This window comes from Meleagris gallopavo, chromosome 1 (genome assembly GCF_000146605.3).
Source record: "Meleagris gallopavo isolate NT-WF06-2002-E0010 breed Aviagen turkey brand Nicholas breeding stock chromosome 1, Turkey_5.1, whole genome shotgun sequence".
Taxonomy (NCBI): Eukaryota; Metazoa; Chordata; class Aves; order Galliformes; family Phasianidae; genus Meleagris; species Meleagris gallopavo.
Window position 1 is genome coordinate 169,630,933 of NC_015011.2, and position 14,566 is coordinate 169,645,498.

Sequence of the window (14,566 nt, forward strand, 5' to 3'; positions counted from 1 at the left end):
GTGGTGCAGCTGACAGGACAGAAGGAAGGGATGCCATTCAGAGGGACCTCGGCAGGCTAGAAAGGTGGGCCCAGGTGAATCTGATGAGGTTCAATACAGCAAAGTGCAGAGTTTTGCACTTGGACTGGAGGAATCCCAGGCATCCATACGGACTGGATGGAGTAGTCCTTGAGAGCAGCCCTGCAGAGAAGGACCTGGAGAACTTGGATGGGGCCCTGGCCAGCCTGGTCTAGTATTAAATGGAGAGGTTGGTGGCCCTGCCTGTGGTGGAGGGGTTGGAGATTCATGATCCTTCAGGTCCCTTCCAACCCAAGCCATTCTGTAATTCTGTGATTGGAGTAAGCAGAGAAAATAAACTCCCTGAAAAATTTCATAGTCAAGTCTCCATTTTCTGAAGAAAAAATATTTCTGTGTTGTATTTAGCTTTCTGAGATTTTTTTTTTCCCAGTGAAGCTGTGGATGCCCCCTTCCTGGAAGCATTCAAGGCCAGGCTGGATGGGGCTCTGAGCAACCTGGTCAAGAAGGAGGTGTTCCTGCCTATAGCAGGGGGTTGGAACTAGTTGGTCCTAAATGTCCCTTCTAACCCAAACCATTCTATGATTCTGTGACAGACCACAAGTATTCAAAGCATGCGGCATCTCATTCTATTTGTTTTTCAAAGGGCCCAACTCTGTTACAGAATAAATGAAATATCCTATGAACTGCTATAAACTTACAAACAATTTCTGTACATGTAATAATTCATGCTTTGAATTGCTGGTCAAATGTTCCAGAGAGAAGTGAGTTGTAGTAGCAGCATTTTGGTTATGATTATTACACATTGGTCCATTTGGTAATATTTATGACTCTTATTTTGTGCATACAATTAAAAGAACAAAATATATTTTAAGCACTAGTAAAAATAACTCTCTGACCTGATGGAATAGCGGACTGTGTGTTATAGGGATTCCTAAGCCACTGAAACACATCCCCAGGACCATATCATCAGGTGCATCCATGCTGTAACACCGGCACTTACTAGCAAGCAGCCTCTGAACAGCTGTTCTGCTGAAAACCATTCTGAGGAGGAGAAAAAAACAACAAAAAAAGCAAACAAAAAGCATTGTACAGTAAGTACTAAAGTAATGAAATGACTTGAAATGATTAAAAATTGCTAAATGATGTAAAGTTGCGAGACAACACATAGCCCTCCAATGCAACTTATCTGGAATTTGAAGATTTGAGAAGTCATTACTGGTAAGTAATGCAAAAGGCATTTTCTGAAAGATGATTACTTTATATGATGAAAACTAATTATACTGCTATTCCAACCATTACTTAGCTAGCCTTCATTTTTTACCACTGATAATTACTCCTACATTTCATCAGGATTTTAAAGGGATATTCTCTTCTATTTATTCAAATATATTTTCTAGTTAGTTCTCATATAAACAACAAAAAAAGAAGAACTCTAAACCTCAACTGTCATTCCCTGAATCCTTTGCTGTACCGAGTTCTCTCCATAAAGAAAAAATGTTCCTTGAAGCTATACAAAAGGCTTCTTGTTTCTTTCTTGCTCATCTAAATAATAACAAGAGCCTGGAGCTTGTAGATTATTATCACTAAAATAAGCCTCCAATAGACCAGAAGCATGATGATGTCTTAAATTCAACAGCTGAGGGAACATACTTTTGTAGAGTATTCCACAACTGTTTTTTCTGAAGTTACATCATTCAGTTAGTCCACTACAGGGTACTCTAACAGTTACAAATCACACTCCAGAGATCCACGCTTCAGATTTGCTATACAGCTTCATGAGTTCATTCACCTTATGACCAACAAGATGCGAGGTATATTTCTTAGCTCAAGAATATACCCTATTTAAACAAGATTTTATGGAACTATGCAAAACAATTAGGGAGGTTAATTAATTTTTATTTATTCAGTCATTCCTCATTTAGCTATTAATTTTCACATAAAATGAAGCTAAGTACATGCAAAAGACACAACTTGCTTTAGACACACAAGATGCTTCTTAAGATGGCTCTCAGTGTAATATAAGCCAAACTGAAATACCACATACATGTTAATTAAAGCAATTTCTATACACAATCACAGTGGTCCATATTTCTCATGCATGAGCTTAACCCACAATGCAATTTCTAGAAGAGACTTTTTATCAGGAAAGAATGTAAGATTCCTTCCTCAGCTACCTCTCCATAAATGATGGCATGAATTTCAAAAATCATCAGTGGTTTTGCTTTTTACCCATGCTTGGACAAAGTCAAAGAACAAGAAAAGAGTACTTTCGTTGCAGCAATCTTTATCACTAAATGTGTTTCTTTAGGTTCTCCTGTAAACTCCACCACAATGCAGATCAGAAACAAACTCTTTTAGGGAAATATCCCAGCTGTCTCTGCTGACAAGACTTTGAATCACACAGAGGTCTGTGTGCGCGCAGAATGAATTCTGTCAGATGAATCAATGCAGCATGATGTGCTTCAAAACAACATGTGGTGCTGATAATTGATAACGGGCACACGAGTTCACAGGAGCAATCAAACCAAAACAAACCCCCTTAAACATGCACGGTCCTCAGCACCAACCACTTTGCTCTACAAATCTGTTCCTGCTGGGCTGCACAACTTATTGTAACAAACATTTGGGTCTTTGAGCATCACTGCTTTTTAACTGTACTAGGAAACATTAGTGATTCTGCTGCAACTGATTTGTACCGTAATTCAAAACATCTGCATTCAAACCAGGAACTAATGTAGATCTCAGCAGGAGCTGAAACAAATTACCCTCCTCCTCCAGTGATATAACTATATCCTCCTGTTCCCAAGCCGTAACCATATCGCTCTCCAAGAAATACTGGTTCATTTGGGTCATAGCAGCTGAGCAGTTTTCGGAGCCTGAAGATACTGAAAGAGGAAAATCCATGGAAGAGAAAAAAACTAAACCATAAAGACATTTATTTCAAAACTGACATTGCTAACCTAAGTGGTATTCTAGTAAACAGCAAAAACAGGATTGGAGAAAATCCAAGCATTCTACAGAAAGCAGAGATATAAGCTTTAAAACGGAAATTTACAATTTACTGTGAGATATGACTGTTTTGTTTGCTCAAATCAATTGATGAATCAATTAGCTCAAAAATGTTTTTGTGAATTGAGTCCCATAGAGAAAACATGTCATTTTTTTTTCCTCAAGTCATAGTAAGAACTTTGCAAATAATCATTTTAGCCCAGGAATCCGGAGACAATAAAACAAGTTTTAATTATTACAAACACTGCTTTTTGTACAGTTACAGCCTCTTCTAAATTCTCCCTCTTTTGCAATTTAATGTGAAGTATTCTTTGAACCACTGATTCTGATGTTCATGACCGTGATCCTGATTGCTGATCAACGTGCCTTGTTTTTCTTATACTGCAGTGTCAGTTTTCATGTAAATGGGATCTCATTTTTTAACAAAGTCAAGTCCCTGAATACAGTCCTGGGTGGCCCTGACAAATGACCATATAACCTTCTGACTCTTTTATGCAAGGAACACAAGCTGAAAAGTGGATTGCAAATTACTAAAACCAATCAACTCATACATGCCTACACCGAAGAACCACAGCAGGTATCCTTATCATATTGAGACTACAGGATTACATAGTAACAGTATATGCATAGCTTTTATTAAATCACAAGTTTACACTTCTTTAAGTATCAATCCAGGAACGCTGAACAAAAAGTGACAATTTTATTCCTGGAAACAATATAAAGCTAAATATAACAAATGAAAAAGCTGTATATCTTCAATACAGGAAAAGAGACAAATATTGCTAAAATTCCTACCAACATCAACAGCAGTAATCCCTGAAATATTGTAACTTGTACCTTATCAGTGTGTCATCATCCACTATGACTAACCACGGAGTTCTGGGAGAGCTATGATTCAAATACCTTTCCAAAATGGCAAAAGTTTTCCCACAGTGACCTAGAGGAAGAGGAATAACAGAACATATACATTTAAGTATCATGACATTTTGTAAAAAGCAATCATTATTGAATTAAAAGAGTGCTCACTGGACTAAAACATTTTGGAAATGACTAGAAAAATATCTGAGATACAAGCTTAAATGATCTCCTTCATTATACTGAATGGTGTTTGCATAAATTATCATTGTTTTCTATGCAAGAACAAAATTTTGAAGCATGCTTTAGATGGAAAGTCTTTGAATTACGAAAACCTGGAAAACAAGCTACATTCTAGTCACCCTATTAACCTGCTGGACAACTTAGGGCAAACTGCTACTCTTAATTTCTGACACTAAAAAAAATGAAGAGATGATGGTAGAAAACCCTTCTGCAAAGTACTCTGAGATATTTTCTGAATACTTCATAATGCATCAGGTCTATTGCTTGCATGTCAATATTTATGCCTACATTGATCTACCGTGCTCATAAGCTGCAGCTCAGGTTCTGATAACTTCCTCTAAAGAGATCTTTACTCTATCTACTCAATGTAAGATTACAGTGAAACGGAAAGGTAAAACCCTTTAGTGGGTTTTAAAAGGTGAAAAGTCTTTCTTTATAATGAGCAGCACAAGAAACTTCAGACTTATATGGAATCTTTTTTATACTTCAGAAAAATCCAACTGAAAACAGCCTTTAAGCATCTAGACTACAGATCAGTATTGTGTATTGCTGTCAATACTAGGGTTACTAAAAAAGCATTAAAAATAAGGATGAAATATTATAATTGAAGCTACTTTCAGTTAAAATATTTTGGAAAAAACAACGATACTAACTTGCTGCTTAAGAGATAAGGAAATCCTGGCTTTACTGATTTTGTGAAAATAAAAACTTAATGCAGACCGATACACAAGTATTTACAAAATTAAATCCAAGATTTCTGTATAACATTCCATGACAGATGCAAAAACAATACTGGAGCAAATTCAGAATAGTTTACTTAGTTCAGAAGGCCAGTAGACCAAAGGTCCTATAGTTACACATGACAATGCTTAATGGTCATACAATATGCCTAAAAGCAAAGGAACAAAAAAATCAAAAACCTGAAGCCATCATATCCACAGCCTTTTTTTGTATTCAAGCACAAGCACTCTAAACTCACATTTGTCATAAAAAAAGAAAAAAACTTCCAATGTTAACAATTCGTTTTTGTGCCTAAATAGAGGCATATTGGACACAAGCATACAACATTTGAATACCATATAGAAAGTAGTTCACATTCAGTAACCATTTGGTGTGAGGCCTTCTGTCACAAATCCATGGTGCACTACAGCAATTGATCTTACTCAAGAGTAGGCCCAGCATAGTAACACCAATTCTTGTCTCCCTCAGTATATCCGCATACCTTTTTATTATATTTACAAGTATTCAGTTTTCTACTCAAAAAATACAATAATCTATATACACAGGTGATCTGTACTCTCCAACCTTTTCCTGTGTGAAAGAAGTATTCTTTTTGTTTTAGATGCAGGAACGTGTTACTGAAATAAGTAAACATGATATACACACTTTGTCCTGAAAACATACAATCTTTACACAGTTACTTGTGACAAACTGCCAACAGTCAACAACTTACCTCTTTCAGTATTAGGTACACCTAAATCTACAGTAGGAATGGAGATGTCTCTGTAATCACTGTAGTATTCAATAAGCGCAGCTTCTCTTTCCCAAGTCTGCTTTACAACTGGTACTGCAAAACAGTTGTTGACATTGAAATATAAGTAACTACTAAACTGAAATGTTTATGTCCCTGTTAAGCGACACACTCAATCACACTGTCATGAAAATAATGTTTCAAGTACAGCATGATGGCTGTAAACATTCACTCTTTTTTCTTTCCTACAGTATTTAAAGAAACCAATTTACATTTTCATGAAAGCCAGCCAGGACAGTTTTATTTATGCTATAACAAAATTTCTTTAAAATACGTCTGTAGTTTCATTCACATGACACTGAGGACTGTGATGTTTACATTTGTATCCCAAAGTATGGAATTCATTATTCTTACCCTTGCTATGTTGGACTTGTATCACATGTCTATTAGAGATCAATCACTCTTCCAGTATTGAAACTGCTACATTTTAGAAACAACACATCCAACTGCACAGCATATAAAATACTCTGAATCATAAACAGACTAAATGCATCATTTGAAACGCCTCACTCGTGCCACATACATAGTGTTTGACAGCAGTGCAACGTTAATGCTCAAAAGCACCTCTCTCCAGAGTCACATTCACAGAACATTTCTGAATATCACACAATCAGCTTTTAGCCCTTGGAGATTCTATTCAAAGGAGGACTGTTTAACACTTGTCTATAAGAGCAATCCTTTTCTTATTAGTTTGCCATTTGACATGAATATCATAAACACTTCAAGTAGATTATACAGAATTCTAGTGGTTACTCTACAAATGTTTTAACAGTGTCAGCCCCAAACAGTCAGACAGTTGGACTAGATGAAATTTTAAGTTCCTTCTAACTAGAACTATTGTATTTTCTGAAGTTAATAAATTATGAGTAACATTAAAAGAAAATAAAAACCCACCAGCAAGCAGAATGGCAGGCACACCTGCAAGATGTTTGGAAGAAAACGATCAGATTAATATCAATGATCTTTCTTCCACTTTAAAAATCAAATGGGCAGGCCTAAGGTGAGCAGCCTCTTTAAAACAATGTGCATTTTGTTCTCCTTGTTCATTTTGCCCTATGCATTTTGACATCACCCACCAAATCTCAGTAGCAGCAGCAGGTTATCTATATGGTTGCTAAAGCACCAAATCCTACATGTTTTTCAGAGGTAAAATTTAAGTTATTCCCTACACTCAAAAATTTCCTACTAGGAAGGAAATTCCTACTAGGAGGAAATATTTACATGAATTCCTTTTGCTGCTATTTAACTTCGATGTCTGTGAATAACTGATTTTAGCCCCCTGCTGGAACTGCTCTTCACCTAAATGCTTGCTGCCCACCTAGTTGCTTGCTTCCCTCTAATCCCATCACATAAGGATTAACTGTAGCATTCTTGATTGACCAGCTGTCAGTTGGGTGACATTAAAATGAATTGAAGGGTGCCTGTTAGGATAGAGTAGTAAGAACACAACTCACTAATAGAAAAAGTTATAAATTTGGAAGAAAAAACGCAATTCTACTTCTGTAACAATGTGTAGATAATATTGCTTTTAAAGGTTTTACATAAAATTGCAAGCAATTTTTGAATTAAAAATCCATAGGGAATTATGTACAAAAAATGTTCATGCAATGTTACAGGGGAGTTCTGAAGTGCAAATTCAAGAATTTCACAATACTTTTCTTCTCCTGTGTACTAAAAATTGTATTAGATCATGTAATACTGCATAATCATGCATTAATCGGCAGAAAATACCATGTAATCTTTTTTTTTCAATTAGAGTAAAAAAACAAGTTGGCATGAAATGATTTTCAAATTTTGTGAAAAAGTTCCATTTCAAAAAAATTGTTTCTTGCAAGAACAAAAGCAGAAAGTTTCCAGAAACCAAGCCAACAAATTAGAAGTATCACATAATGCTTCCAACCTTCACCTGGTAGCAGAAACACACCTGTAAAGGCATTTTTACTTTTCCCCAGCCAAGGAACTAAACCTCAGTACAAAATACAAAGGACTATTTACTACTGGAGATTGAGCCTCTCAGCTTCCTTGGTGGAATCCCCCCTTCTCTGCATAAATGAAAAAAGAGTTCAGGGAAGCAGAGACCTGAGTCTCACCACAGTTAAATGGCCTAATAAGGAAGCTAACAGCTCAAGCACTGTTCTCTTTTCCTTCGTTGTTTTAACGGAAATGCCACCATCCAGACTAATGTCTAATGTAAACTGCATCCCTCAATCATTTCCAATTTCTAAATAAAGAACAGGAATCTGAAAATTTCTGGCCAACTACTGATACAAATAGTTATTATATAGGAATACTAGTGATCACATGGCAGACATAACTCCACACTACAGAAGGTCAGTTCCAAGCTCTTAACTTTATCTTAGTGTGCCACTCTTAGAACACTGTTCACAGTCCTGAAATCTTCCTATATTACCATTTATAGTATGTGTTGGGAGAGTTCTATCTGAAGTCAATTCTTGAACTGCTTTTGCACATCACATACTAAACCTTCCTGTTGCACTAATGTAGATTTTGGCATACAATAAAAAATGACTTACCAGGTAAAAGGAGCTCTCTGAAGCTGGCATCCACTAATCTTTCAAAATCTTGAGTAAGATTATCCTCTATTGCATAACACAGGAAACTGTGAGGAAAGTTCAAGAATTTTCCTCAGTCTTTAACTGCTGCTTTTTGGAAGATTATTATGCTATCTTTTTGAAGCTTTATTTTTCTTTTTGACTTTCTAGCTTTTGTTTTGTTTCATTTCAATTTTAATGCAAGAAATTAAACATGGATCCAGAAAGGAGAAGTCTTCAGTGAACTCCAATTACAGGACAGTCAATTTTGTTCTGTCAAAAGCTACTTGCTGAAGATCTCCAAAAGACTAGCACAAAATAGTGGGATAGGGCCTTCATCAAGTGCAGAAATAACACCAAGAAAAGAATTACATAAATCTTATCCTGAAGGAAGAAACAACACTTGGAAAATAGTCTAAATCTTAAAATGGAAGAATCTACCATTTTGGATGCATCAGTAAACAGGGACTTAGTTACAAAAGGAGCTTTTATCTTCTTCCTATCCTCTCACAGAAGATGTGGCAACCTTCCCCCTCCCCACAAAGAAATAGTACCAGTTTTTTGTTTTTTTTTATTTTTAATAATAATAGTCACTTTAAATTAAACTTACGAACAAAGTATGCCATTGCTATTACATACCTGTAGTATTCAAAATTCGAATACATCTATTTCCAATTTCTTTATTAACAAAATGTCCAGAAATAAATCTATTTCTAATTTCTTTATTAACAAAATGTCTAGAAGTAAACTAGAACAGACTGTTAGGTGGCACCAAGTAGGCAGAATGCTTATTGTTAAACTGGAAAGAAAAATCCCAAGTCCACAAACTGTTATATACACTGAAGCTGAGCTTTATTACATATTACATGAAGCTGAGTATCTCCATGTCTTTATTTTCCTTGTCTCTCAGAAAGAAGGTAAAACCCACTGAACTGATTTGGTGGAGCTTTGCTAGTTGGTTGGTTGTTTGGTTATTGTTTTTACATGGATGTCATGGCCATGTTGGTCATATCATGTTACTATTATTATTTGTAGAACACGCATTTCCAAATTAAACACTACAGCATTGTACACTTGACAGACTATTGATCCAGACTTCGACCAAGTATTATGTTAACCAGATTTTTACAAGAAAGAAAATATCCTATTTCAAGTGCTATAAAAATCCTGTTCTCATCCACATGCTTAAAGTGATTAAAGAAATATAAGAGCATAAAACGTCTTTTATTGGGGTGAAGCAAGACATAATGTAGTACCAGAGGACGGAGCTTTCAGCTTGCTCAAATTTCTGAAGCAGTCACATGGGCCATTGCTAATACAAGGAACAGAACTAAACTGACTATCCAGGGGAACACAATGAGGGGTATTTATTAAGAGTAGCAATATTAATATCGCTAATATCACTACAGCTCAAATTTCCATCATATAAACTAACTTTATCCAAATTTTCAGTTCAGATACTCCATTTTAATATTGTCAACCAATCACTAATGATGAAACACCAAATAATTTTGCCTTAGACATTTTGCAAGACATCTGAGGAACTCTGAAGTTTTCGTGGTTCCCAGTGGATTTTGCAAATATTTAGTCCAAGAGGTGCACAGACAGCACGTATCAGCTTGTTTTCTAAATATTAATTTCATAAACTGTACTGTACAGAACTACTAACTTGACTAACCAATAACTTACTTCTGTCTCCATGAAATTTCCGACATGTTTTTACAGCAACAAAGACATCTTCTTTTTTACTGGCTCTCCCTATTTGGATAGAACAAAAATGAAATTGCAGGCTCTGGCTTTAACAAATTTATAGGATATGTATGTCCATATATGTAATAGAACAGAAGATATCTTTTCATTGTACAGCGTATCAAGTAGAACAGGATATTAGTAATGCATTTGAAACTAAATTTTTGTCTCTTGGCAAAAATTGGTTTAAAATTCCTAAAATAACATTAACTTCTTCCATTGATAAAATATTCTAACACAAACTATAACACCTATTGTTAGAAAAAGAAAATGAACTTGTTGCATTAAGAATGATTCATCTGAAAAAAAAAAGTTTCCTTCTTTGAAATTAAAATAATCACTATGAGAAACTTAATGTTTCTCTGATATTCATAAAAAGAAACTTAAAGTCCACACGCTAGAAATCTGAATTTCCTCAACTCTAAAATAAAATTGTTTAATCACCCGATTGGTTTCCCTTTTGGAAATCAGGTAACCTAGAATTTCGCTGTCCTAGAATCATCGAACACTTATTCACCTCTGGTGAGTTAACCCATAACATCATAAATGCATTCTCCTAGAGTAGGAAGCAACAGACTTTACATGAATGCTGTATTACATTTTATCTTTAGCCTAAACAAGATTAAATTTCCCATCTGTGGAAAAAGAAAATCTGTACTTCAGTATCTCAGAGAAAAATACAGAGAATTATTTTAGATGTCATAAGCTGCTCAACCACTGTGGTAAAAAGACCAATTAAAGTATATACGATATATGTTATCCTGTGCCACAGAAGTCTGAAAATAACTATAAATACCACAACAAACCTTTTTTTTGTTTATTGAAAAATAATCTTTCATGGTTTGAGATATTTTAAAGCCAATGTTACTAATTTATTAAGAACTGTACCTTTACTAAACAAGTGATATTTAAAATTCGGTACTTACACAAAGTGGAATAAAGTTACTGAATGTTGTTGCACACTGATCAACCCTATCTGAGCTTTCATCACCTGTGCAGAATTCAGGCACTGGAGTAAGATGTGGTCCATCCCCTTTCTGCCAAATATACAGGGCAATCTAACAAAATGGAAGACATTTATATCAGTAACGAAAACTGGATTAACATTCTCAAGGCTTACAAAGAAATCATACTACAAGATAAAATCAAAAGAGAAAATGGAAAATATCAGATGATTTGTGCCCTAGTTGATTTAACAGCTGGATATCTTGCCTTTTGCTCACATTTCCACAGCTAACATCTAATTATTTTTTGCTGTAACAGAAATTCTATAGATACTCAAGTTTTGAAGGACTTAGTTTCATTTATTCAAGTATGTCAAAACAACCAATCTTTTCCTTTTGTAAGAAGAAACAGAATTAACATTTGCACCTTCCTTTAAATTAAATATACTTCATTGCTCTTTTCAAACTACTTTCATGATTTGGAATAGGTAGGGCTAGTTCTTCCTATGGAGCACTTTTCAACTTTTCAAAATGGATGCATTCTCTGCTGATAATTTAAAATACTTGAAATGCAGCAATGAAACTCAGAAAATGTAAAATACATTGAAGGATAATGTAACAGGTATTTTAAACTACACTAGATTCTTGTCCATTTTAAATTCAACAACCAAAAAAACCTAGCAAAAACATTCAGAGAAAGGAGAAGAAGCAAATCAGTGATGTATGAAGAAGGCAAAGGAACTCTTTGTGTTTACATTCATTTAATTAGTAATAAAATTTATAATATTTCAGTCTATATTTCATGAAACATCAAGAACACTTAGACTTGCTCAACATTTCTATCACAAATCTTTCAGACTGCTTATAACTTTACCTGATTAAATATACACAAAGAATAGTTACAGACTGGGTGTCCTCCAGACCACTTAAACGATTAATTTCATTTCATACAAAACCGTTCAAAAATTTGTTAGAGTAAAAAGAAATTTCTGAAAGGCAGAAAAGAGTACCTCATTAAGTATGGGTATTCAAAGCTTCTGACCTGCACAGACATAAACTCCCAACTCTGAATTCTTAGTCTCTCTCAAAAATAGGTCAAAGATGTGGAAACATCTTCCACTTGGTATGCAAGCTGCGAGCTCACAATGCAGGAACTCTGGGACCCCGGTTTGCTTCCTCTTAACTAATTCCAAAGTTACAGCTTTTACTTTTCAAAAGGGACCCTATGCCACCAAATCATAAACATTCAGTGAAAGACACTCCACACTACCTCATGAAACTGAATTACTGTGCAAGATTTAAAATTTGTGGAATTAACAGCAGAGCAAAAAGAAGCTTGACTCTACCCCACTCTACCCTAGAATGGGTCCCCTTCAAGGCAGGAAAAATCAATGTTGGTTTCTACTTTCTGTTTCCAATGTTTTCTAGAAATATTCCCAACGATTCTTGCGTGAAAAATAAGTATGTGTTTCACTGAAATATGGGACCAGACCCAGCACACAGAAAAGACAATGAAAATGAGTCTCCACTGTTTTATGTCTATTTGGGAAGTAAAAATCATTGGTTTTAAATATCCTCATGCAATGTAACGGCTAGAAAGCAGATCCTCATTTCAGTCATTAACTTGTTATCAAAAGGGCAAAATATTTCCTCCTGCCCAGTGTTTTGGAAGAACTTGGTGCAAGCTAAGAGCATTAAGTATGGTCCAGATGTGCCCAGGTCATGCCCAGGTCATGCAAAATCATATTCTTGAGAATTAAGCTTCTAGATTTAACAAGTTTTGGATAGCAAACAACTAGGGTACAATAACATACTAGAGCAACTGATGGATTTTTTTTAAAGTTGCTGCTTGTAATTGCCATAATACAAATGCACTCAGATCATCACCAGTGCAAATTACTAGTCTTTAGTTTGCAGTTTTACAATTTAAATTACTGTATTTTTCCTTGTAATTCAAGGGATGCAGATGACTGGGAGCTGTGGATGTAAACTATCAGTGTTCAGTTGGCACTGAAATCATTCAGTGGCAGCTCTATAGTTTGCAAATTCTTATTTCTCTTAACTATTGTTAAGTGGTCTGTCTCTTTGCTGTTTTAGTAACACCTTGGAAACACATGATTTTAGCATTATAGGTAAGTTCGACAGCGTACTAAAGGGATGGGCCCCTCTGTATGGAAGAAGATGAAAGCACAAATAGCAGTTCAGCCATTAATGGTGGTTGGAGTAAAGGAGAAACATGGAAACAACACGTAACACATATACACTTGTCTATGTTTCTTGCCTGCTCTTTACCACATCTCCAAAGTTATCTTTCTGCCTTGCCACTACAGTCACATTATAGGATGTAAATGGTTCTTGATCCCATCTCGTAGCTGGAAGACTACATTACAACAGGAGATGGGATTTAGAAACAGCTTCCACTAATTCCATTGATCCAAACCTAAGCTAGTCAGAATGAACATTTATCACATGAACCAACAAAAAATCAATGCTTCTGCTGCACAAAGAACTTAAGAATTGTAAATTAATATTAACTATGTATGATCGTTTGTAACATGCTAAGATATCCCACTGAATAATGCATTTTTGAATGAAAATCCTTAGACTAGTGTGGAACTATCAAATTTCAGAAGTGAGAATAGACTGCCCTTTTGGCTACTGAACAGGATAACAGACTGCTCCTAAAACAATGGAAACATATATATAATAAAAAGATGAAGACAGTTTTAGCTATAGATTAAATCTAATGTTATATATGCCAAAAAAAATCTATTATTCGTTTCCAGTTTTGAATCTCAGGACATATACCATATCATGCAATTACAAAATGCCTAATAAGAAATCTGCAAATGAACAACAGCATGACCATATTTGCAAAGTGGAAAGGGATATAAATATTATGGATGTAAGAAATAAGACTTAGGAAAGCAATAGGGTGAAAAAACTGATACAATGCACAGTAAAACACCAATGACTAAAGGAGCACATTATCAGGACTTGTCAAACTAAAATAGGTCTTAAAACATTTATAATCCTTCATAAATTTAAACAGTACACACAATCACTAAAGATCACAGATTATACCCTTTGATTTGTAGTCAATCTTGATTCATACAAGAAGGCTGTAGCAAGATAAAAATGATTTAAGGAGGAGAAGATGGTGATTTATAAAATAAATGAGTGGGAATGGAACTGTCTCCGGGGAGCTGTGAGACTGTGCAGAAAGAATAACTACAGAGCTGAAGCAGGTTATCAACGGCAATAAATGTGAAATGAAATATATGCAAAGAACTGTTAACAGAATAAGAAGGGGTGGAAATAATTTTTCAAGCCAAGTGATCAATTGTTTTTCATGAATCAATTTATGGCACATAAAAGAAAAGTCTGCTAATGAGTTTTTCTGATGACACTATGTGTAAAGGGTTTGTGAGTGCTGAAGTAGACTAGGATATTAGGAATATCCAAATGACTCTGAGGTAAGTTACAGAAACAAGATTAACAGTGTGAATTTAGTCTTGAATTTAGGAAAGAAAGGACTGAATTTAGGAAAGAAACAGCTTATTGCTGTTTCATATAACAAAATGGAGGCTGAGTGGGGTCCAATTGCTTTTGAGAAATACATGAGTCAAGGAGAGAAAACTATGTGAAAGAACAGCATTGGCACA

At 35.1% G+C, this 14,566-nt stretch overlaps 1 protein-coding gene across 1 annotated transcript in view; it reads right to left on the minus strand.

Moving 5' to 3' along the window:
• Nucleotides 1-833: 833 nt before the first annotated feature.
• Nucleotides 834-14,566, minus strand: part of B3GLCT (beta 3-glucosyltransferase) — a 34,242-nt gene continuing 20,509 nt past the window's right edge. The window contains exons 8-13 of the mRNA XM_031552113.1: nucleotides 10,880-11,015; nucleotides 9,898-9,966; nucleotides 5,579-5,692; nucleotides 3,865-3,964; nucleotides 2,784-2,903; nucleotides 834-1,059 (exon numbers count right to left, since the gene is read on the minus strand). Coding sequence (XP_031407973.1) covers nucleotides 849-1,059; nucleotides 2,784-2,903; nucleotides 3,865-3,964; nucleotides 5,579-5,692; nucleotides 9,898-9,966; nucleotides 10,880-11,015 — 750 coding nt within the window. The 3' untranslated portion in view covers nucleotides 834-848. The remainder of the gene's footprint in view (nucleotides 1,060-2,783; nucleotides 2,904-3,864; nucleotides 3,965-5,578; nucleotides 5,693-9,897; nucleotides 9,967-10,879; nucleotides 11,016-14,566) is intronic.